At 40.5% G+C, this 26314-nt stretch overlaps 1 protein-coding gene across 1 annotated transcript in view; it reads left to right on the forward strand.

The window, feature by feature from the left end:
• The window catches only part of REEP3 (receptor accessory protein 3), a 97832-nt gene extending 71723 nt beyond the window's left edge, over nt 1-26109 (forward strand). The window contains exons 3-8 of the mRNA XM_058671963.1: nt 1028-1104; nt 3642-3762; nt 3930-4043; nt 15425-15572; nt 24164-24309; nt 24953-26109. Coding sequence (XP_058527946.1) covers nt 1028-1104; nt 3642-3762; nt 3930-4043; nt 15425-15572; nt 24164-24309; nt 24953-25009 — 663 coding nt within the window. The 3' untranslated portion in view covers nt 25010-26109. The remainder of the gene's footprint in view (nt 1-1027; nt 1105-3641; nt 3763-3929; nt 4044-15424; nt 15573-24163; nt 24310-24952) is intronic.
• The last annotated feature ends 205 nt before the right edge of the window (nt 26110-26314 follow it).

Genomic DNA, 26314 nt, shown 5'->3' on the forward strand with positions numbered 1-26314 from the left:
GGCAAATAGTAATTTTAGTCAGACTAAGAAAGCTGTTGATACAGACGCTGTGCAGTTGGCAGTCGAGTGCTATGCCAGCCAGTCCTTACCTCTCTTCCCCCAGGAGATTTTTTTTATTAGAAATTGCAAGGCAAATAAGCCAGGCCCCTTTGCCAATAATCAGTCCATATTCCAATTCTAGATTGCCGCATGATAGATACTGCTTAGCAGCTTCAAGCAGCAGACATTATTATTTTAAAAAGAAAACGAAAAGCATATACAGTGTTCCTCTGTTTCACTGTTGAAAGTTAGACCAGTTACTAGCAGAGCAAGCATTCTCAATCTAGGCACACAAACTCCACAAACCACATCTTTTTCAACTAACGTTGCTGCTGCAGTGTCCTCACTGGATAAAAGTTCACAGTATAGATGCCTGCTTTACAGTCACCTGCCATGAAAAAAGCATCAATTCCTGTAACACTAGCACTCTAGAATGTTCTGATTAATTCAGCAGTAAATGAGTCCAAAAACATTCTTTTTTTTTTTCAAAAACATTCTTACTATCACTGAAATGATGTCATCACACAGTACTGCCAATGCATCAAATGCACCGAGAAGAAACCTTGATGATGATGGTGGTGGTAGTGACTGATGACAGGGACTATGATCATTTGTCATCTGCCTTGATGAATGTAACATGCACACTGGATCTTGACTCCGTTGTACTGAAATTAAACAAGTATGCTGATGTTTTCAATTTGTTATGGGAAACTTAATGTAGTATGTAAAAGGTACATAGAGTTGAATTTTACTTAATAGATTAATAATTTCTCATCTGCCTCTAAGTATAAAGTAGTTGAGCCATTTAGAGAAAAAAAAAAGCTAAATATTTCACTTGTCCAGCTGTTTATATGTAAGGACCTAAGCGTTTTTTGACCTAGCATATTATGTACCTAAAAGTACACACACATACACACAGGTGAAATTACTCAAGAGTTGCAGAAAATTTTTTTTCCTGTTGTTTCATGAGTATCTGTATTATTTTCAGGTGCGATGGATGATGTACTGGATTGTTTTTGCTCTCTATACTGTAATCGAAACAGTAGCGGATTTAACAGTTGCTTGGTAAGTTCTTCTGTTGAGAAGGGGCCAGACTACAGACTCACAACCAGGTGTTGTGTTCTTAGCCCGCTCTTGTAAGTAACTGTGTGAATTTGAACAAGCTTCCTAATTCTCTAACATCTCATTTCTTCATCTGCTTTCTTTTTAGAACAGTGCTTTCCATTAAGCTCTGCCTCAAAGGCAGCTCCGTCTCCCTAAGCGCCACTCCCTGTCCACCTTCCACACACCTCCTTCCTTGCAGTAGCTGAGAATAGAAATCCTTTGTTGTTACCATCCTTTTTCTACACTGATAACATCCACTGTTTCCCTCTCTCCCTTCCTGAACGACTCCTCCTTATAGCCCACAGCATCTGGTTTTAGCATTCCCTTCTCATCCTTGAAAATCTCATCTATAAAGATCCAAATGGGACAGCATCAACATCCAGGTCTTCCAAATAGCAGGAAGCACAAGTAAAGCTTATTATTTTCTCAAGAATTGAATATTCTACCAAGCAGCAGAATGTAACAACTTGACTCTCTTTGAATGCTGTTTCAGTAGAACATGTCCGTATAACCATGCCATCACTTGAAGAACTCATCTTTGCAAAGCATTTAAACTTAACTATCTCTGCAGTATCTTCAGCTGTTATTACCACACAAACATACGCCAAAATGAGCACCAAGTCACTCTACGCTTCTTTGTCTGGGATACTTAGCGGCACCTGAAAAAATCAGTCAGCTACCCACCCAAGTGTGGGCTTGAGCCTCAACATTCCTTTTGTTCATTTTTGGCCAGCGGCTACTTCCGTTCGCTCTTGTGTACGCTTCAGACCTTTACTTGTTCCGTCCTTCCGCCGTGCTTTCCGTTCTGTCGTGATGCTCTCATGGCACATTAGATCTCATCCGAATTACAAGAAAAAAAGATGTCATCATATTTTTTTAAAGACTTGTTTATTTTTATTGGAAAAGCAGATCAGATTTACATAGATAAGGAAGAACAGAAAGATCTTCTGTCTGCTGGTTCACTCCGCAAATGGCCACAACAGCCAGAGTTAAGCTGATCTGAAGGCAGGAGCCAGCAGCCAGGAACCTCCTCCAGGTCTCCTGCATGGGTTCAGGGTCCCAAGGCTTTGCACCATCCTTCTTTTGCTTTCCCAGGCCACAGGCAGGGAGCTGAATGGGAGGTGGAACAGCCAAGACAAGAACCAGTACCCATAAGGGATCCTGGCACTTGTAAGGGGAGGAATAGCCAATTGAACCATTGTGCTGGGCCCCATGTATAAATATTCTTAACAACCTGCACTTGCATGTGAGTTCTTCTGGATCTGTATCCATTTTTCTCTTCTGCTTTGAAATGCAAGTTTCCCTTCCCCTGTGCTAATGTTCATTCATTTGCTTGTCAGTTCTGTCTTTGTTCTGAGGGTTTGGGACAGGAGAGAGTGTTTTTGGTTTGTGTTTAGATGGCAAAACACAAATCTGATCCCACATCTTGCTTCTTATTCTAAGTTTTAAAGTTCTGTTTTTTTAGAGACTTCTGTTTTTCTTTCCCTGCTCTGACTACATACGTGAAAAAACCTGTACTTGAGCAATGCAAAGTCTGCAGGTGTCAGGAAGTAGCACACCAGCAGTGACTCTTGGTTGACTACACAGTGTTCATTCCTCACTGCTCCCTACCTGCCGGAAGAACTGAGATTTGCAGTTTACCGTATATGCCTTAGTGCCGCAGGGATCACACGATGCTCGTTCACCTCGTGCTACATGAGTTCCCTTTTGCTGTGGCAGCAAACAATTTCAAAAAACGCAGTAGGATTAAAAACACATTGACTTCTCCCTTAAGCTGTGTGAGACCAGGCAGCTCTGTGGTCTCCACTCAGTTGTGTCTTCTCTGCTCAGAACCAAGGCTAAAAGAGGCAGCAGAAAGAGTTGTACTAGAGGGAGAGGGGGTCAAAGAACATGTCACATTCACATTCTCTTGGCCAGAACAAGTGGCCTGGCTACATGCACAATCATCAAAGAGAACTGGACTCAGCCTGCAGGGAAGGCGCTGTACCCCGATGCCCCTCCCAGCACAGTGGTAATCCCTTTCCCCTTGCAAGTGAAGGTGTTAGATCTGCAGAGTGCTGCAATTCTGACCAAATGAGAGCAGGGGCAGGTGTTCTGTGTGTGGTTAACATTTTGTACTGAGAGCATATCAATTTATACCTTGATACTGCAAGGTGTGCTGGGTACTTGCATGGTAGTTTGCCTCTGCACACTGGGTGGTTACGCCTCACTGCCGCAACTAAATGCTGTAACTGCACTCTCTTAACTGCCACATCCATTCAGCAGCTTTCTCCCTCCTGATTCTTGTGTGACTCTCTGTGCACTCCTTCAGTGCACAGATCTGTCATTAAAACAGATGAATTCATCAATTCAAAAAGGGTTGTTTCCCTGACCACTAACGTATACATGTGAAAACTTAACCCGATAAGTGAACTTTTGCAAAAGTCTCTTTATGATTGCCACGGTCTCCCTAGTTTATTTTTTCACTTGCCCTTTTCCTCCAATTTGTTTCCTGCTAGGTTTCCCCTGTACTATGAGCTGAAGATTGCTTTTGTCATATGGCTGCTCAGTCCCTATACTAAAGGAGCAAGTTTAATATACAGAAAATTCCTTCATCCGTTTCTTTCTTCAAAGGAGAGGGTAAGACATGTCAGTTATTTCTACAAATCCTGTTTTACAGATGTATGTTGACACATGGTTTATGATGTAAAATTTAGTGAAGCTATTGTAGCTTGGAAGGAAAACCTTGCCTTTGTAACGGTCTGTTTGAATACTGCTAACGTGTGGTGTTTCCCCCCCAACCACAGGAAATTGATGATTATATTGTACAAGCAAAGGAAAAAGGCTATGAGACCGTGGTGAATTTTGGACGGCAAGGCTTAAACTTGGCAGCTTCTGCTGCTGTGACTGCAGCAGTAAAGGTAACTTTTTTATTTACCTTATTTATCCAATGTCACATTAAGTCACAGATAAAGTAAGGTAACTCGTAATCTCAGATCAATATAAATGGCAGAACTTTGCTTTATTCTCTTTCTACTAGTGTAAAGAATAATTTTATTCTTTTTTTAAACTTAAGGACATTTTTAGCACTGCTTTCTATACTCAATAGTTTGAAACTTCTTGAATGCCATGAAATGAGTGGTTAGTAAATAAACATACCTGAAAATGTCATAGTGTCATAATATTCCCACATTACAGCCTGAAAGTAGTTTTCACGGGTCTTCTGTAAAGGTGATCATTTTCTCTTTGTCTTTGGTCTTCTCACTCTCTGTTGATGGCAATATCTTGGTAGGATTTCTGGCTTGCTTCTGCATCTCTGCTTCAATCAATTTGAGGTAACTGATTATTTAAAATAAAGCATGAAAAAATTCTTTTCTTAGAACTTGAATTTTTTTTTGCCTATTACTAATGCTATTTGTTGTGTATGCAAGCTAAGTTATCATGAATACCTTCTGTGAAAATTTACATTGTGGCTTTTAGAATTCCTTGCATGTAGTAGTTGGTGTGGCTCATTTTAAGAACCATAACATGATTGATTTTGGTGTGTAGTATTTGAAGAAAAACTGGTCTTCAGACCAAGAAAGTGCTCATTGTGTCTTTCTAGGGTCCCTCTTACACAATCTGGCTTATTTTTGTATTCCATAGTTGCTTGATGTATGTCTTGGGAATGACATGTGCTTATCTGTAAGAGCATATGTAAAAACATAGTACTTGACTGTGTGTAATGGGAATTGCGGTAAACAATGGTGTCATGTTTCTACCTCAGAGAGAAGATTTAACTTTATTGGTTTAGGTTAAATTGAGAATAAATACTAGTGTGCTTTTGAGTTCAACTCTGAATTATCTTAAATTGAAACAAGAATGCTATGGAAATAAATAATGCTAAGTTGCAATTTCTTATCATCTCAAAGGCAAAACCAAGGGTGTTTTCAGTTCTTAGTGATCTCTGGCTCAAGAATCAAAATGAATATAATCAAGACAAAAAGTTCATATTAAAACCTAGCAGACAAAATTTTCAAATTAAAACCTTACAGTGTTGACCTGAAAACTAAATGGACATTAACTACACAACACTAAACTGTTGCCAACTATTAGTTAATGGCTGTTAATTATAAGTATCTTACAGTTTTCATGTTGTTTGGTCCATAAAAGGCTTTTTTTTTTTTTTTTTTTTTTTTTTTTTTAAAGATTTATTTTATTTTTATTACAAAGTCAGATATACTGAGAGGAGGAGAGACAGAGAGGAAGTAGAGCTGCCGGGATAAGAACCAGCAGCCATATGGGATCAAGGCGAGGACCTTAGCCACTAGGCCACGCTGCCGAGCCCGGCTTTTTCTTTTATTTAGATAGGTTTATAGGTGAATTCTAAAAATGGAAAAAAAATTTGCCTAAGGGAGTATTTTAGAAGATCATTTACTTTTTATTTCTTAATGCAAACACATGTCTGATTTCCATATTTGAAAAAAAAAGTCATCCAGGAGATTCAGCATTCAACACATGCAAAGAAATGATGCGACATTTCTCAGAATTGAAAGACAGAAACTTCCAGATTTAAAGGGCCCACCAAGTGCGCAACAAAATGAATTAAAAGAATGATCAGTGCTAAGTGGTCATTGACAACCCAAAACATAAGTAATAAAGAAGTCATTCACGCAAATTGCAAAGATTAAAAACATGTTAAATTCAAGTGATCTAGAATCAGAATGGTATAAAGTTTCTAATAGTGAAAAACCACACAGAATTGGTTCCAGGGCCCCTACTCAGACAACCAAAATCCAGACAGTCAAGTGTCTAGTGTAAAATGGCATACTTTTTGCATATAAACTATACATTGCCTCTTACATACTTTACTTCAGTTTGATGCATTTTTGAGATAATACATTTTTAGTTTATGTCATAGTTACAGACTTTATGGTGCTACTAAATAGAGTTCAACCAATAAAAAGTAAAAAGCCGTTATCCAGCAGGAAAATATTTTAAGTAATCTCAAAATTACTTAGGGTACAAGAAAGGAATCTATGTGTTCACTACATGGCTGATTATTTTCCAAATATTTTCAATCCATGGTTGGTTTTTACTTCGGATATAAAATCTGATAACACAGAGGTGCCCTTCATCAGTCATGTATGAATTCAGGAAGAAGATTTGGCTTTATAATTCTAAGCTTGGAAAGTCACAAAATTATTACATTCCTAGTGCGAGTAAATGTATTCTGCCGAAGCTAGGGATTAATCCACAAGAATGGAAGCCTATGAGGTCTGCCAAGCAGGTTAACAAACAAGGGAGATGTTAGGAATTTCCACAAAGAATGCCATACAGCAAGTCCAAAGTGTAACTGGTCCAAACTGGACGTGGTGGATCAAAGACACCGAGAGGCATGTCTCAGGGAAAAGTTGCTGATGGGTGTAGCCCTGTGCAGGGATGGGACAGTCTGAGCTGTGCCCAGTCAGAATACATACTGGCTTACACACAGCTGGTACCAGCACACTTGCACTTCAGCCCTGAGCGCCATGAAACATGTATTAAGACAGTGTGAAGAGGGAGAGGATGGGAAATGGGAAGGAAGAGGGGGAGGGGCACAGGCATGAATTCTGGGAAAACAACAGAAGTTTAGAAGAAAGGCAATATAACAGCACAACTGAGCTCAGCAGGACACAGCATTTATGTTGTAATAAGGAGAACAGGGACTAAGAGTTTGGTAGCTGGGATTGTCTGTGTTAGGAGGATGGGGGAAGGGAAAGAAAGAGGAGGAGAGCTGAAATTTCCATCTCCTGGATTCGGAAAGTAGAGAGTTGACTTAAAATTGGTCCCATGTGCAGGGAACAAGGAGGAGGGGCCTGTTGCTTTTTAGTTCTATAAAGCTGTTAGCGTTGTTGGACTTTACAAACCAAGTGCAGATATTTATTTACACACCAAAGAATACACTGTCTGGATTTTTCATACCCTACAGCATCATTCAAAATGCTTATATATAGAAAAACTGAAAAACAAAACAAAAAACCCTGGATCTCCCTTGTGGATGCAGACACCAAGCACTGGGACCATCCTCTGCTGCTTTCCCGGGTTCATTCACAGGGAGCTGGATCAAAAGTGGGACAGCCGGGATTTGAACCTGGTTGTTGGTATTGGCTTTACTCACTGTGCTGCAATGCCAGCCTCTCACTTTAATATTTAATTTTAGTTTTAGTCCTTCTGGTGAATAGATACTTGTTTTTTTGGACATAGTGTAGCTTCTTTGTAGGGGGCTTATTTTATTTTGAGTGTGTCTCCTGCTTTCAAATATAATACATGGGGCATCAGCAGCCCCCACTATGTCCTGTTATCCTCATTGCTTCCTAGTTCATTTTTTTCTCATACTGGGCCTCTGTTAACATTTAGCATCCTGCATATCATTGCTTCAGCATCTGTCTATTTAAGGAATACTATATATATGTTAGGTGGTCGGGGATGCAGCAGTGAGCCAGACAGAAACAGCCCCTACCCCGGCGCACTACCGTCTCGTTGGAGCTAAGGTCTGTCTGTACTCGCTAACAGAAAAATTTATTTCATCTTTGATCACTGTGAGTCCATCCATGGGCTCCTGTTATTAAAATATATACAAAACATTACAAAAGCTGTCTTATTTCTCCTTCCTTTGTGATTCACTGTTATATGTATGTATTTAATGTCTGAAAACCACCCCTGTACCCCAAAGGCAGGAAGTAGACAGCATAAAAATCATCCAAGTCACTACTGCAAAACAAATCAAAAAACAGGCCACAATAGAAAGTCATGGAGACAGTCCCCACTTGTCTGTGATGGATTCTTTTATTTTTATTGCAAGTCAGATATACAGAGAAGAAGATCTTCCCTCTGCTGATTCACTCCCCAAGTGACCACAATGGCCAGACCTAAGCTCATCTGAACGAAGCCAGGAGCCAGGAGCTTCTTTTAGGTCTCCCATGCGGGTATAGGATCCTAAGGCTTTGGGCCATCCTCAGCTGCTTTGCCAGGCTACAAGCAGGAAACTGGACGGGAAGCAAGGCCACCGGGATTAGAACTGGTGCCCATATGGGATCTTGGCATGTTCATGGTGAGAACTTTAGCTACTAGGCTACCGTACCGGGCCTTACAATTTTTTTTTAATAAGACTCATTTTCCATGAACTTGTTGAAGACTCCTCATACTTTATTCACTAGAAATGGTCAGTAAGGGACCAGTTTTGTGGTATAGTAGGTTAAGCCACTGTTTGCAGTAATGGTATCCCTAATGGGTACCAGTTTGAGACCCAGATGTCCACTTCCAGTCCAGCTCCTTGCTAATTGGAAATCAGTAGACTAAGGCTCAAGTACAGATAGCCCCAGGTTCTTGGGCCCCTGCCACCCATGTGGGAGCCCCAGAAGAAGTTCCAGGTTCCTGGCTTCAGCCTGGCACAATCTCACATATTATAATGATGTGGGGAGTGAACCAGTGGATGGAACCTCGCCCTCTCTTTCTCTCTGTAACTCTGTTTTCAAATGTTAAAAAAGCTTTTTTATAATGAAATACTCATTAAATATGCTGAACACAACATATCCTATTGTTATTTGCCTCTTTATACTGTACTTATTTTAAAGTAGGGAAAATTAGTTTCATATTTGTAGATGTCAAAAACAATCAGTGAAGCACCCATTTCATACTGCAGAGTCAATTGAAACTGCAATAGGAAATAGGTCAAGGTTAAGGAGAAACTACCAGAAAACCAACAATAAGGCTTTGAGATTTTTTTTAAATTGCGTAACATATAGTTTGTTAAAAATACCTTCCACGCTAAAAGTTCATGGAATCTCGTTGTGACCTTTTAAAGAACAGCAATACCGAGTGGTTGTCGCGTTAAACCACCTAAGCCTGTGAAAGCCGAAAGTAGGCAAAGGAAACGAATCAGAGCATCTATTACCTTGGAAAGCAATTTTCTGAAAATATTACTCCGTTCTGTGACCTCATTACCAGGCATCTGTCGGCAAGGTCATTGTGCAAGTTTATTTTGGCTGAGCAAGGCATAAACATGGAAAGGACCTTCAAGGATTTTGCTGAGGAGGTTCAACAGTCTGTAACTTTTCACGTGAGAAAGGCAGCTGGCCTGGGTACAGACGAGCAGCCCTGCTGGCAGATGAAGGGCGGCCGAAGCACAGGGATGTTAACTGACCCCCAGTGGCTCGGTGCCTCTGCTCTGGCAGCCTCTGCGTATTGAAGCCTTCCCCAGCAGGAGACCATAGGTCTGCCAGAACCTAGAACCTCACAGGTAGAGATGAATGCAAATGATCATGATCAGAGCAGAAATCCTGACACCTTGCTGGTTGTTTTGCTTTGTTTGGTTTTATATTTGTGAAAAGTTTAGAGGTCATTCAGCTGCTTTACTATTTCCACTTTACAAACAAACATTTGTCCAGAGATGGGAGAAAACCAGCTCCTCCAATCTTCCCTGCAATGTAGGAAAGCAAGGTTACACTGAAGATCCAATTCTGCAGCAGTTGAGCTAATCTGGATTTTTTGGCCAACTAACTAGTCCTGCCAACTAACTAGTCGTGAGATTTTGGCAAATCAGTCTGCATTGATTTTCCCAAGAAATAATCTTCTCACATGTCGAACAGAGAAGTGAAATCTGACTTTTGAAACCCTTGGCATGTCTTAAGCAGTGATACCGAACTGGAAGAGATTTTTTCCCAGACAAAAAAGATATGCAAAAAATGTATATATCGATAGCTTGGATGGGAATTACAAATAATTATTATTCATTTTTATGTTTCTCTGTCACAAGCATTCTTTGGTAAACATATATTCCTATAATCTTTAAAAAGTTTTTTTTGATTGGAAAGTCAGATATACAGAGAGGAAGAGAGACAGAGAGGAGGAGAGACAGAAAGGAAGATCTTCCATCTGATGGTTCACTCCCCAAGCAGTCACAATGGCCAGAATGGAGCTCATCCGAAGCCAGGAGACCAGAGTGTCTTCCGGGTCTCCCACGTGGGTGCAGGGTCCCAAGGGCTTTGGTCATCCTCAGTGGTTTCCCATGCCATAAGCAGGGAGCTAGATGGGAAGCAGGGCCATCGGGATTAGAACCTGTGCCCATATGGGTTCCTGGTCTGTTCAAGGCGAGAACTTCATCTGCTTGGCTACTGTGTTGGTCCCCATATTCCTTTAATCTTAAAGACACTAAAATATATGATCATGCAAAGGCAGTCATTTCCAATCCTGGGCTTGACCTGATTAGTTACTTTTTTTTTAAGATTTATTTTTTATTACAAAGTCAGAGACAGAGAGGAGGAGAGACAGAGAGGAAGATCTTCCATCCAATGATTCAATCCCCAAGTGAGTGAAATGGCCGGTGCTGTGCCGATCTGAAGCCAGGAGCCAGGAACATCCTCCAAGTCTCCTACACGGGTGCAGGGTCCCAAGGCTTTCAGCCGTCTTTGACTGCTTTCCCAGGCCACAAGCAGGGAGCTGGATGGGAAGTGGAGCTGCCGGGATTAGAACCAGTGCCCATATGGGATCCTGACGCGTTGAAGGCGAGGACTTTAGCCCCTAGGCCACGCCGCCGGGCCTGACCTGATTAATTACTAATGTCCAGAGAGAAATGGAAGTTCCCTAAAAATTGAAAACTAACCTATCTGCAATTATAATGTAACCTGTCAAGGATCAACAAGAAATGGAGCTAAATGACAATTCATTATTGAACAGTATACTAAGAATTATTCTATTTTTAAAAATCCTATGCTTGCAAGACTACAAAGATTTACTGATTATGTTTTTATATTCTTAATAGAAATGTGAAAAAATAGGTTGAAGTTTTATGCAGAAGTGCCAATTAGTACAATAAATTTCCTTAACACAAAATGCAGTGATCTTGATGCTGTTTACCCAGGAAAGGAAGCATTTAAACAAAAGCAGAATTATTCAAGTGTAAAATTAGACTTAGCCTTCCCTTTTCACAGATGTGCACTGTGCACTTAGATGGCTGAGTGCACATTCAGACATCCTGCAGGTGGGTGTAATTGATCTCTTGGATGCTGGTACCCACCCAAACCCAAAGCCTGAGAATTTGAACAATCTGATTCAGAATTAGTGACACTTTTGCTAATGATAATACGTTTCAATGTAAATTGTCCTACTGAATATTCAATAATCTTGACCTTGGATTCTTGTTATAATCTTTCTATTAGTTTCTGCTTGGCTTTTGAGGCTCAGTTTTAACATTGTACAATGTATATGCACTTTCGGCTCTCATGTGACCAAGACTGCTGTTTATCATATTGTATCCCTCAGGCTAGAACATTTCTTCATTCTGCGTTCATTTTGTTTTAATATTATGTAACTCAAGCAGAAGTAAACAAATAAAGCATTATTAATTTAAACCAAACTTGAACACAGTGTAACAATGTCATTGACATGTTTCACAAGCCGAGTGCCCTTTTGTGCCCTCAAACGTGATAGACCACTTTCTCTAAATGATATGAGCAAGGCATTGGATAACGGACACATGAGTGAGAATGGAACTAAAAATTTTACAGATCACAGTATTATCAAAAGCGTTATTGAATTACCAGTGATTAATTTGTGCTGTTAAATAGATTTTTCAGGAAGATCACTCATTCCACCTGCCGAAATATTATGCTGTTTTAATTTTTTTCATATTTTCCCAGTCTCCTCATAACCATACTGCATTCCTGTAACTATTTCATACCTACAATTTAGGATTCTGGCGTAGAGAGAAGGTATTGCCCCTCAGATTATATAGCAAATGTAATTCCTTCATTAGCATACCTTTTGTACTGAAGATATGAAACTGGAGGGTGGAAGTTGTCATCTGAATGAGATTATTTTATAATTGGAGTTCACGTCTAAGAAATTGCATTGAGTACTTATAACTTATATAATAATGCTGCACTAATTCTCTCTTCTCATATTAGTCCTGTTCTGTGCCCATTAAAAAAATCCAGCGGAAAAGGCAGCTTTCCAAGATGACGATGACCACTGAAGTATGGGAGGCTCTCTGCACAGGACTGCTTTTCCCTACAGCACGTGACCTTCCCTGAAACCTTGAGGGTATTGATAACTCTTGGGCGTTGGCAATAATAATACAGTCGGTGACTCAAGAGCTAAATTAAAATCCAGACTGTAAGCAGATCACCCAGGTGCCACAGGATTCAGCCCTTCTGCAGCAGATCCCTGGTAGCTTGCGGAGCTGGCTTGTGAAGTCTCCCATGACTATACCTGTAGTTTGCAACTAATGCTGCTTAAAAGCTTCAGATTTCAAATATTTTTGCACTAAAACATATTTTTCTGGGCTGGGTGTTGTGGCACAGTAGGTTAAGTGTGCCTTGTTGTGCCTGGTTCAAGTCCCAACTACTGTGAGCCTCTGATCCTGCTTCCTTCTAAAGTGCCTGGGAGACAGCAGATGCTAGCTCAAGTATCTAGGTCCCAAACTCCCCACATGAGAAACCCAGCTGGAGTCCGAGCTCTTGCCTTGAGTCTAACCTACCTCCAGCTTTTACAAGCATTTGAGGGGTGAACTGGCAGATGGAAGATGTCTGTGTCCCTCTCTGCCATTCTGCCTTTCAAATTAACTTAAAACAAAAAAAAGATTTGTTTATCTTACTTGAAAGCCATAATTCTGGAGTGGTGTGGGAGAGGGGAGAGGGGGAGAAACAAAGAGGGATCTTCATCTGCTGATTCACTCTGCAAATGGACTGGTCCAAAGTCAGGGGCCAGGAGCTTCTTGCCTGTTCTCCCACACAGGTGCGTGGTCTCAAGGCTTTGGGCACAAGCAGGGAGCTGGATGGGAAATGGAGCAGCTGGGACACGAACCTGGCACCCATGTGAGATGCTGGCACAAGCAAGGAGAGAATTTAACCACTAGACTATCATGCCAGGCCCTCCAGTCTTTTTTTTTTTTTTAACTATCTTTTAATTCCATTTTCCATGAGCTTTTTCAAGTACTCTCTTATAATCATAAATCTTAAACAGATTCAGTGACACTTTAATGAGTTCTGATTCCAAAATATACTTTCTTGAGTTGGTGGGTTTAGGAAGCACTAACTTTGAAAATTGCCCATGGGTCAGTGGAGAGCTGTGTGAGTGTGTCGCTTGCCTTGTGTGTGGCAGTAGGTCAAAGTCAAGAACCGCTAACAGAGGGCCAGGGCATACACGTGAGATGCAGAATATGACCGTTCCTGGAAAGCAAGACATCTGTTTCAGAAATATTTAATTAGTCAATCATATCTGATGAAGAAGAAGAAGCAATGATAAGGATTGAACCTGTGCCAGGAAAATGTTTTTAAATGTGTGAAATCCAACTATTTGTATTGAGAACATAAAATCCACGTCACAACATTAAAAAAAAAAAAAAAAAAAAAAACTAAGGTAGAAATACCAAGCTCAGCCAAGGCGTTACTTACAAGGGCGTTAAGCTTTGACACAGGCCATCACCAGCCTCCAGGACTGAGTCAAGACCTCTGTGCAGAGAAGGTGGGGTAGCAGTAATGCCCGAGTACTTGTAACACCTTTGACTTTGAAATGTAGAGATGAGCCATTATGGATGAGTTTCTATGGTAACACCTTAAGACTGTCATAAATTCACATGTGTGAAAAGAAGAAATAAGAAGTGTAAAAAACCTTTAGAATATTTTTAATACACCTATGAATAAGAATTGAGTCATCTACATGCTCTGCAAACTTAGTGGATAACTTTAGAAATTGTTTCCTACAAAGCTTTGTACTAAGAGGAAATGTAGGAAATGTGGTTGTATCTGAGAAACTCAGCAAACGTACCTTTCTGAGGAGCACCACCCAGGTGAAGACCAGTGAGCTGCAGCGGCCCGAGCCTTCTCCATCCGCACGTCCATACGGTCGTGTCTAGGCACATGTGGCATTTGAAATACATTAATGCAAATCAGGAAATGGATTTTAATTAAATTTTTATTTAAATTTAAACTAGAAAGTCGGACTTTAGCTGTTTTCACTATAAATATGTTAAATGCCTGAAAGAATAGATATGTTGACCTGATTGAATATTGCACAATGTATACATGTAATGAATCACATAGTACCTCATAAATATGTGTAATTTTAAAAAAAGACTGTTTATGTTTGAAAAAAGTAAATTTAGGTTGGGCCTGGCGCTGAGGGGCTAGAGTCCTCGCCTTGAACGCGTCAGGATCCCATATGGGCACTGGTTCTAATCCCGGCAGCTCCACTTCCCATCCAGCTCCCTGCTTGTGGCCTGGGAAAGCAGTCAAAGACGGCTGAAAGCCTTGGGATCCTGCACCCGTGTGGGAGACCTGTAAAAAGCTCCTGGCTCCTGGCTTCAGATTGGCACAGCACCGGCTGTTGCGGTCACTTGGGGAGTGAATCATTGGACGGAAGATCTTCCTCTCTGTCTCTCCTCCTCTCTGTATATCTGACTTTGTAATAAAAATAAATAAATATTAAAAAAAAAGAAAGAAAAAAGTAAATTTAGGTAACCTTTCTGTGCTTAGCATATTGGTAAGGCAAAATAATATAAAACTAAACTGTGTAGTAGCCAACCTGTCATTTCAGACAGTGAATGCGTTAACTAAATGCTTCATGTTCAGGATTCCTTTGCTTTTCTGGCTTTTTAATTTTGTTTTTATTTTGTTTTGTTTTGTTTTTTGCCTTTTGCCTTGTTCTAGGTAAAGCCATTACCACTCTTGAGTTAATTTTACCTTTAAAAAATATCTCTTCTACTGTAAAAAGTTCTAAGTCATAAATCTGAGCCCCAAAGTGCAAGTTTTAACTTTTTTCCTTAAGTGTAGCCTCAGCATACATGTGTTTACTTGTTCAAATTGTGCTGAAATGTATTAATGCCTGCCTCTTCCTTTGAAAGGCATGAAAAAGTGAAAGAGGGCTGATAGATGGATAGATGTGGGATAAAGGACAGCATACTGAAAGTTCAAGGAAAATAGAATTAAAGTTTATTTTGATGCAAATGATTTTTGCAATTCTTACATATTGAGAGGTCCTTACAAAGTTTGTGGCAATGCATATTATGAAATAATTATGCATGTATTTCAAAACATTTTGCACTAAAATAATTTCAATCCTGTTCTCCACCAACCTTTTGAAGTATTCTCACGGATAAGTGTTCATTGCATGATTCTTCCAGAAGTCTTGAAAGCCGCATAATAAAACATACAGGCATGTTGTTAATGTCACAAAATGTTATTTTATATATTAAAATGTTTCCAAACTTCTGATGTTATATGTAAGCATGCTAAATATTTTAAAGTGTGTTTTTCCTCAGTTCTATCACTTCTCTGTCAAATAGAGCCAAGGCGCCATAACTGAACGTTTAAGAAGTTTCAGTATGCATGACTTAACAGCCATCCAAGGAGATGAGCCTGTGGGCCAGAGACCATACCAGCCTCTACCGGAAGGGAAGAAGAAGAGTAAAGCAGGCCCTGGCGAGTCAGCAGGTGAGCTCACTCACTGTAACCCGCAAGTCCTTCATGACTGAGCTTGGGGATCAGGATGGATGCTAAAGCTGCAATAGCATAACTGGGCCAGGCTGAAAACACTCCATCTGGACCTCACACACTGTCACAGGGGCCCAAGCACTCGGGACATCTTCTGCTGCTTTTTGAGGCACATTAGCAGGCAGCTGGTTCAGAAATTGAGCAGCTGGGAACCCATGCTCAAATGGGATGCCAGTGTCACAGGAAGCGGGTTAACGCACTGCCCCACACCTCTCTCCCATGTTCTTTAAATAAGGTAAGCACTTGGCTGTTGCTGGAATTGGAGAACATCCAGCTAAAACTTTAGCAGTAGACTCTTGTGCTGCTACCAATTGTGGGGTACAATGGCGTGGTCACCACCACCTCCTTACCAACATCCTTGGTGCAGACCGCTTTCGCTTTCTACACAAACAGTACTGACATCCAAGCTTAGTTACAGGTAAAATATCCTCTACTGTAAGTGCTGCGAATAAGCAAGAATGTTGACTCACAAGATAAACAGTCTGAGGCAGATGATGAAAAATGACTCAATTTGGAACTCCAGTGGAATCTATTGAAATATTCTACTTCAAGAGCTAACTTGTGGGCATATTCTGTATGAATTATGAGTTTGTCATGGTTGCTATATACCAAAACTTTGGTAAACTGTTGTAGTCTTAGAAACATACACACTAATAAGACAGTTTCTTAGTCATTTTATCGCACTTAAGAAAGTTTTACTTCGGGCCCTGCATCGTGGCCTTGGGCTAAAGTCCTCACCTTGTACACACCGGGATCCCATGTGGCTGCTGGTTCTAATCCAGGTAGCCCTGCTTGTGGCCTGGGAGAGCAGTGGAGGATGGCCCAAAGCCTTCGGACCCTGCACCTATGTGGGAGACCCAGAGGAGGCTCCGGGGACTTCTGAATTTGGATCAGCTCAGCTCCTGCCATTGCAGCCACTTGGGGAGTGAACCAGCAGAAGGGGGATCTTCTCTGTCTCTGCTCCTCTCTGTATATCTGACTTCGTAATGAAAATAAATCCTTAAAAAGAAAAAAGAAAGTTTTACTTCACAGTAGGGCTAAGAACTAAGATCTTCAGGGTACTTCTTATGAAATAAAGGACAGGGTCGAAGAGTAGAAGTTTTGGGGGTGTTGGAGGAGGGATGGAAGCAGGTTATCTTAGGATTTTATCTATGAAATCTGTTTATGCTGATAAAAATATTAAAGCATTATGCAATGGATTTTTAAAAATAGTAGTTTTGAGGCAAATGGAAAGCCATCTTTATAGTTAAAAGCAGCTTGAAAGATAAAATAAATCTCTCCTTATAATGAAAAAATGATGAACCTTTCTTCCAAGTTCCCCTGTAAATTAGTACCTTGATAACATATTGGCTGTTACCTAAAAGGAAGTAATTCACCACTAACTGAGCTAGTAATGCCTTTAAGAAGGAGAAACTGCTGAACTTAGAATTTAATTGTAGGCCTTATTAATGCATTAATAATCCCAAAAATAGTCTAATATCGGCGTTTCTTACTACACACCTAAAATTAGATACTGATTTTAACTACAGGATCTGTTGTATATATTATAGTTTACTGGATTAGACAAGCTATTGGACTCCTTTATCAGTTGCCTAATGATAACTCTAGAACTGGTTACCAATTGTATTTCAGTTATCTAACTGAAAAGAATATTATGACTATGAAAGCTCATATTATTTAATGCTATTTATCCTTTAAATTGCTACAACTAAAATATTTTAAGATGTTGAGGTGCTGCTTAGTTCTTTTCTTAAATTTCAAGTCATAAAGTGAAAATAATTTAAGATTTATAAAGATATAGAGCAAGATACAGCAGTACAAGAAAACCATAAAATGAAAATTATAATATGCATCACTTTGCTCAATTTCCAAGTTGTCTACAGAATGGGTTATATTCTGAGCTTTGCTTTTCAAAGGACAGAAAATTCTTTTCCCAAAGCTTATCTTATGATAATTTTAGGCTTAAGAAATGATTTACTTATTTAGAACGTCAGATTTACAGAGAGGAGAGACAAAGATCTTCCATCCACTGGTTCATCCCCCATGTCATGCAGGTGCAGTCCCAAAGCTTTGGGCCACCCTCTACTGCTTTTTCAGGCCACAGGCAGGGAGCTGGATGGGAAATGGAGCAGCTGGGATACGAACTGGCACACAAATGGGATCCCGGCACATGTAAAAGGAGGAGTTTTGCCACTAGGCTACCACACCAGACCCGCCTTTTTTTCTTTTTTTAAGATACTTTAATTTTAAAGGCAGAGTTGCAGAAAGCGAGAAACAGAAAAAGAGATCTTCTCTCCAGATGTTAATAAGGTGGTATGGTTTTAAGACTGGAACAGGTAAAGTGAAGATGATCATAGTTAAGATAGCTTCATGTCCAGGTATTTTCTCACATGAGAAAGAGAACATTTCAATTAGTTGGACAAAGGCCGATTGCTTAGTAAGTTAGAGGACTTATAAGGCCTTGACCTTAAACCTTTGATCAGGACAAATTCCTAACAGATTGATCTAATGTGACTAAACCATGAAGCAGGAAACTCATGTGTATATTTTTATAGTTTCCAGATATAAACCCTCTTTAGCATAACATCAGAATGACAAAACATAGCAAAAAAAAAAACAACTAAGTTTCTACATCAAAAATATATTTATAAACTTAACATATTGGGGGAAAGCACACCAAAAATAATCCTTAAAAAAGACAGACTATAAACCATCAGACATACTACATTCGTGTTAGAAGCAAAGTGTTCTGATTTTCCACAGTCCAGAAATCCTTAGAAACCAGCTGTTATCAGTTGTACCTAAGAATACAACCAAACAAGAAATACCTGAAAAATTTCTGCCTCAGGTAGTCAAAAAAAAACAATAACTAGTAGTAATGGTAATTTTTGCTTATGATCTTAGTAAAAAAAAAAAAAAAAAAAGCTTATTTTTGCTTTCTTTCTTTCTGTTGGTGACTGTGAAGTTATTTGTCGCTGCATAACAAAACACCTCAAAACAGTGGCTTAAGACAGGGTCTTTTATTTTGGTTATGAGTCTGGGGTTGACTGGCCTCCACAAAGCAGTTCTTGTGTGGGTTCTTAGCAGCTGTGGCTGGAGAGCAGCTGGGGCTGGAGCTGTAATCTCAGAGCAGAGCTCACAGGTCTGGGGTCCAACAGCTGGTGGCTGCAGTGGCTGGAGCAGGCAGCCACTGTTTGGACTTTTTTTAGTAGCAGAGTCCCAGGAGAAACTGGCAGAGGTCCTGCAGTGTCACTTCTACCGAATCGCTGTAGCAATTTGTTGAGATACGTCCAAAGTCTGACATTTAAGGGAAAGAAAGAAGAGTGTAAGGGAATGTATGGACATGTTTTAACAACACCGCAGCAAGCGTGTCGGGACACATGCTCTCATGCTCTTGGAGTTTATTGGAGTAATCCTTGGGAGTGATAATCTGGCAGTGATCATCAACATTTCTTCCCTTTAAGTTTCCAAGGAACTTCTAGGAATATATCATGGGGAAACAGTCACTGTTCAAAGGTTATGTACCTGTTAATTCAATTTGCTTATAGTAACAAATGTTGACACAAATCAAATGTCCAGGATAAACCAGTAAGCAAAAAGATGGTTTATTTGATGTAGAAAATGAAAACCAGCAAACAGCATGACGTGTTGTTATCCAGTATTGTGGAAACCCAGTTTAATGAGAGCAAAATTATCTTGTGTACACACACGTAAGATCTGCAAGGGTATTGCTAACATGTTCACAGATGTCTGGCTCTTAGAAGTAGGATTTTTATTCTTTTTGAAGTATTGTAGGAGTAGGTATTTGGCACAGCAGTTACGGTCACCATTTGGAACACTGGCATTCCAAATGGGAGTGCCTAGTTCACATCTTAGCAGCTTCCTGCTGATACACAGATATCCTTGGAGGCAGGAAGTAATACACAAATGCTTGGGTTCCACCATACACATGGAGATGTGGGTTGAGTTCTTTGTTTTTGTTTTTATTTTTTCCAGAGAAACAGAGGGAGAGACAAAGAGAGAGATCGTCCATCCACTAATTCACTCCCCAAATGGCTGCAACAGCCAGATCTTGGCCAGTCTGAAGCCAGGAGCCAGGAGCTTCTTCCAGGTCTCCCACATGGGTACAGGGACCCAGCACAATGGCTAAGTCCTCACCTTGCAAGCACTGGGATCCCATTTGGGTGCTGGTTCCTATCTTAGCTGCTCTGCTTCCCATTCAGCATACTGCTTGTGGCCTGGGAAAGCAGTAGAGGATGCCCCAAGGCCTTGGGACCTGCACCTGCATGAGAAACCTAGAATAAGCTCCTGGTTCTCAGCTTCAGATCAGTTCATCTCCAGCCGTTGCAACCATTTGAGGAGGGAACCAGTGGATGGAAGATCTGTTTTCTCTCTGTAAATCTGATTTGCCTTTCCAATAAAAATAAATAAATCTTTTTGTAAAAAGGAAGTAGAGCAGCTGGGACTCTTGTACCACAGTACTGGTCCCCTGGGTAGGTTCTGGGGCCTTGGTTTTGACATGACCCAGCTCAGGCTGTTGCAGACATATGGAAAGTGAACCAGTGCATGAAAAAAAATATTCTCTCTCTCTTCCTCCAACCTTTCAATATGTGAAAATAAATAATTTTTAATAGTCTATTAAATTCAGAAATAAAATACTCTTCATTTTGTAAAACTTTTAAATTTCAGTTTTAATTTATATAGAAACTGTGTACTTTAATGAAAATGTTTGGTTATTTGGTTCTAGTGTCTTACCTAGTTGTTGATTGATTGATGAGGAAGTTAAATGTGTCAGTTCAGTCTCCTGTAAAAGTCTTCCTGCAGCACTGCTGGTCCCCAGTTCTTAGACTCCATCATTTCCTGGCTGCTGTTTTGCAGCAATCTCCCTGCCCAGGCTCCCTGCCTTTAGTCTCATCCATTTTTAATTCTTTCTCTGAAGTCCAAGAAGAATATTTTACAAGACCCAAATCGAATCATACTGCCCTTCTGGTTAAAGCACTCCACCGCCTCCCACCCCGCTGCTCTCTGAAGGGGATTAGCCCCCTGGCCCCTCTCCCGGCTGTCACATGCTAGCTCTAGAGAATGATGAGTCTCTCAGGTTTTAGCTCAGTCATCACCTCCTGCAAGGTCCTGTAACCCAATGCTCTTACCCCAGGCCTGGGAGCAGGTGATGACCTTGCTGTGTGCTCTGGGAGCACCCCCTCCTTCTCTTCTGCTTACAGCATTTATTACAGTTGGTGGAATACTCCTTAGAGTTGGCTTCCTCCACTAGACTGCAGGTTTCTTCAGTGAAAACGCCATATTTTTCATCATTGTATCACAAGTATTAAGCACAATGTCTTGCTATGCTATAGAATTTTTTTTTAAAGATTTATTCATTTTATTACAGCCAGATATACACAGAGGAGGAGAGACAGAGAGGAAGAACTTCCGTCCGATGATTCACTCCCCAAGTGAGCTGCAACGGGCCGATGCGCGCCAATCCGAAGCCGGGAACCAGGAACCTCTTCCAGGTCTCCCACGCAGGTGCAGTGTCCCAATGCATTGGGCCGTCCTCAACTGCTTTCCCAGGCCATAAGCAGGGAGCTGGATGGGAAGTGGAGCTGCTGGGATTAGAACTGGTGCCCATATGGGATCCCGGGGCGTTCAAGGCGAGGACTCTAACCGCTAGGCCACGCCGCCGGGCCCAATGCTATAGAATTTTAAAAATAGCTTTTGGATTAACAAAGCAATTCATAAGTCTTCTGGAACTATAGTAAGCTGTGTGTATGATAATATATAATAAGCAATTATATATATAACTATATATTTTACAGCTGGAATTAGGAAAGAATGAGATGTAAAAGCAAGTACTATGTAAAATTTCAGTTTCTGTCATACAAAACAAGTAGCAATTAATACAGCAATTGATACATAAAGCACTATGTATGAAGTGTAGTTATAGGCTATATAATTGGCCGTCAAAAACTTTTTTTTTATTCTTCATTTTATTAGAAAAACAAATATTCTGTTTGCTACTTCACTCTCCAACTAATCACCAGGACCAGGCCTGGGTCAGGCCAAAGGCAGGGCCCCAAAACTCAGTTTGGGCTTCCCCATGGGTGGAGGGACCCAAGTACTGGGGCAACATAGACTGCCTCCCTGGGTGCACATGAACAGAAGCTCTGTCAGATGCACAGGGGACAGGACTCAAAGCAGGCATTCTGATGTGGGCAGCAACTAAACTGCCATGCCAAACTCGTGCCCCTGAGAAAAAAATATATATATATTAATATACATATGTATATTTCATCACAATTGCTTCCTTTCTGATTCTTGCTTTGATTGCTTATTCTGTGCTTTACCAAGTTGGCGTAGGGGTACATACTATGTAAGCAATAACCATAGGGAAAAATCTAGAAAGGACAATCTAGAAAGTATTCTTTTTGTTTACCCTCCCCCACTGTTGGAGAAGCACAACTTTGAATTAAAAATTAGAAAATAAGAAAGAAAATGAAGACACTGAAAAGTACCGAAATCCTCATTTCCATGAGACATAGCAGTTTCATTTCTCAGGCTTCCTGCATGCGTATTTTCCTTTTTCTTTAAAAATGTGTTTATTGGAAAGACAGGGTTACAGAGAAAAAAGGAGAGAGGGGGATCTTCCGTCCTCTGGTTCACTGCCCACATGGTTGCAAAGGCTGAAGCTGTATTTACAGTTGTTGGTATCAGTGTCAGAGTAAGATGCTTACTAGCAGCTCTTGTGGCTTGCTTAAAGAGTCTGAAGCTCTGGCCTGGCGGCGTGGCCTAGCGGCTAAAGTCCTCGCCTTGAAAGCCCCGGGATCCCATATGGGCGCCAGTTTTAATCCCGGCAGCTCCACTTCCCATCCAGCTCCCTGCTTGTGGCCTGGGAAAGCAGTCAAGGACAGCCCAAGGCTTTGGGACCCTGCACCTGCGTAAGAGTCTGAAGCTCTTTGCGCCCCAGGAGAGCAGTTAGAGCGGATGTATAAACATGTATTCGGTGCATTTTTCTTTCTTGTGCATGAAGTCCGTCCCTTGCCTATTCCTGAGTTTGGAAGCCCTTCTGCTTTTTCTTCTCTTAAGATTACAGTATTTATGATCCTTATCTTTATAGAAGGAGAATTTGAAACTTCACAAGGCCTTGTAGCCTCCCTTGTTTTTATAACCTACCCAGTATTGCCTACTGCCTACAGGAGCCTCAGGCAGTGGAACTCCAAGTGTGGGCCCAGACCATCAGTACGAGTCAGCAGAAAGCTTACCAGAAATGTACCTTCACATCCTCCCCGGGCCTTCTGAATCAAACTCCAGTTGGGCCAGTTTGAGAACCTCTCTGCTTTAGGGAAGGGAGAGTTCTTGTGCCTGGGTCCCACCTCTGGGGTGCTGTCAGACTCCCTGGTAACTGGCTGGACAGCCTGGATGTTTGCACAGTGGCCAATTGTGGATCACTGCAGCTCCACAAAGCAACCTGGCAGCACACCCGCATGGTTCTCACTTCCTGTTCTGATGCTCAACATTAATTTATCTTCATTGCCTGTGCTGTTTCTAATCACTGTCATAGGCCTCATTAGATTTTTATTTCAGCATCTGCTACAGAGCTGGGCTGCTGTCTACATCACCTGCCACGTGCATTTGCCCAAGAGGCAGACTAACCTGTTTGGGTCTTTCTTCACTCACTAAGTTCACCTTACCATACCTACACTTTTCAAAAGATATATCACATGGCTGCACGGGGGAGGGAGGAACACACTGAATTCCTAAAAAAAGGCAAGAGTGAGAGTGACGGAGGTTGGGGTTGTTTAGAATCCCTGAAAAGGAGAGAGGGTGGGAAGAAACTGTTGGCCACACAGTCATCCTTCAACACTTCAGGAAGCTCTGGTTGAGAAGTCCCGCCTCTGGCTCCCCTACTCCAGGGACACCAAAATCTGCAGATGCTCCAGTCCCTCACATAGACATGGTACAGTGTTTGAGTATAACCTGAGCACATCCTCCTGTACACTCACACCATCCCCAGATTACTCCTAATACCTATCACAGTCTAACAGCTGCAGAAATAGTTGCAATTCTCTATTGGTTGGGAAGTATTTTCCAAGGGAAAAAATGCCTGGACACATTGTATACAGTTTTCCCCCAGATATATTCAGTCCAGGGTTGGTTGAATCCTCAGATGTGGAACTCATAGATAAAGAAAGCTCACAGATGCTTGGGTATGACTGCACCTCTATCTATACTTTTTAACAAGATGCACGCTTTACCTACTCAGAAATAAATGCTTTTTTAAGCATCCTGAAAAATGAATGAGAAAAATAAGCATGGTCAGAGGAAGCTTCCTGGAGGGAGTGATTAACAGGCTTCATCTGGAAGAGCAGGAGGGCAAAGATTACAAATGAATGGGTGGCTCCAAGGAACACGTCGCAGGTGTGAGGGGAGCAGTGCGCGGACGCCCACCAGGCAGAGGCTAGCCAGCCGAGTGAGGAGCCAGTGCTGACTAACGTCTCTTTACCCAAACCCACTGTTTCCAACATCTTGCTTAGGTTATGGAATTCCACTGAGAGATAGAGAAGATGACACAGATGAAAAAACGGATGGACCATATTCAGATGATGAAATGTTAACACATAAAGGGCTTCGAAGATCACAGAGCATGAAATCCGTGAAAACCATTAAAGGCCGAAAAGAGGTCAGTCCAGGGCAGGGCTGTGGTCCCGGTGACGGGGTAAGGGATTTCCCCGCTGGGTATCATTTAGGGTATAAGTTTTTTAAAAGTGAAGGATTTGGCTGTTGAGACAGCAACAGTTTACAGGTAAAATCCTTTAAGATCAGATGGGCTTGAATATCTGGAAATGAGAAAAACGGTAAATTCTGAGTCTCAGTACAGACAGAATGGCATTTCCCACATGAGCTTAATCACATGATTATCATGAATACCCAGTGGTGAGCCTTTGCATAAACAAGAAAAGCAACCATAAAATTAGCTGCACAGTTTTGCTTTCAATCAGAATAAATAAACTGTACAAGTTGCTCCATAAAGGCATATCATCATTGTGCCCAGTGAACAGTGGAAGACTGAGCCTGGGCTCAGGTCTATAGGATCAGTATTCATTCACATCCTATCATGGTGGTTTTGTTAGTGGTAGTCACCGGAGCATGTGTCTCACAGGACATCAGCCCCATTCATAGAAGTAGCACTGGCTTATACGTACTTAGAGGATAACGGATTCATTATATCAGAAAGGTTAAAAATTGCTATGATTATAAATTATTAAGTCCCACTATTTTAAAAAGCAATCAGGTAATTCTTAATAACAAATTTCTCTTTGCAGATGCGGTATGGGTCACTAAAATATAAAGTGAAGAAGAGACCACAAGTGTATTTTTAGCCATCTATACTTTGGCTAGCCCAAGACAAGTAACACTAATGAATTGACTTCATCTTCTAACATATATTCAGGACATTGAAATAATTTTTTTAAATTATGTCAGTGATGGGATTGATGGGATTTACTTTTGTGAATTCAGTTTTTATTTCTTTAGTAAGATCTCCAAGTATTGACTAGTAAAGGTAGTTATGCAGGGTTTATTAACATATGTGTCAGAAGTGATAGAAAGTCATGTTACCTGCATGCAAGTTCATCAATAACCTTGAGTGCCTGGGATATGAGATGAAACATGAACCCACAGTATACTTGAAGAGTCTTTTTTTATGGTTCAGGATACATCAGCCTTTGTGGTATTGTTTACCTCCATGTATATTCTATCACATGATGATAATAATTAAATTGTCTCTGACCTGGCAGTGGTATAACAAGGATATAATGTAAAATAATAAGGTTTTATATTTAGCCTTTATTAATTTTCTGTTTTCTAGTTTTTCTATCATCTGAAAGTTTCTGAAACAAATATTTGAGAACCAGGTATACACATAGCACTTTCTTCTAACAACTTTTGCACACTTGAAAGTTTACTTATTTTACAACTGTCTATGTACCTTACATTTTATTGACACTGTCTTTCTTGTTGTATGTGATATTCTGACAGGGCACATTCATGCTTTGAATTACATCATCTCTTTTCCTGTGAGTTTCATTTGGTAGATGCATTGAATTTAATCATATAAAAATAGCTAAATTTTAACAGTTTTTAATTATGTTCCTTACAAAGGAGAACTTATTCCCAACATTAGCCAGTTTTCCTCATTTAGTACAGTATACTTGAATGGAACAGATTTTTGTAGATGCTGATTAGATTTTCAGCTTTAAAAAATGGTGGATCTTGCAAATAGACTCAGAGAACACTGAGATCTTTTCCAATTCATAAAGTTATCCAACAGGCAATCTACTCACAAACTTAGCACTGATACGTGCTGCTGGCTTATAAATTTGGCATGGACTGAAATAGTTTGAATCTCCTAGTTAAGATAAATTTCTAAAGATGAATACCAACACAAAATACCAACATTGTTAATCCTACATAATAATTTGTTATTACAGAAAATACCATTTGGAGTTATTGAACTCTGGGGCTTTTCTTGGTTGTACCAATACCTATACATTAGGAACCGTAAGTCATTATTTATTTTGGTGATGGCTTTAAATGATTAATAACCAAATTTGTACGATACTTATTTAATTTATATACTCTACTCAACTGTCCTACTTCTTTGTCCAAAAGAAAGATATGAGAAT

The sequence above is a fragment of the Ochotona princeps genome, chromosome 13 (genome assembly GCF_030435755.1).
Source record: "Ochotona princeps isolate mOchPri1 chromosome 13, mOchPri1.hap1, whole genome shotgun sequence".
Lineage (NCBI taxonomy): Eukaryota > Metazoa > Chordata > Mammalia > Lagomorpha > Ochotonidae > Ochotona > Ochotona princeps.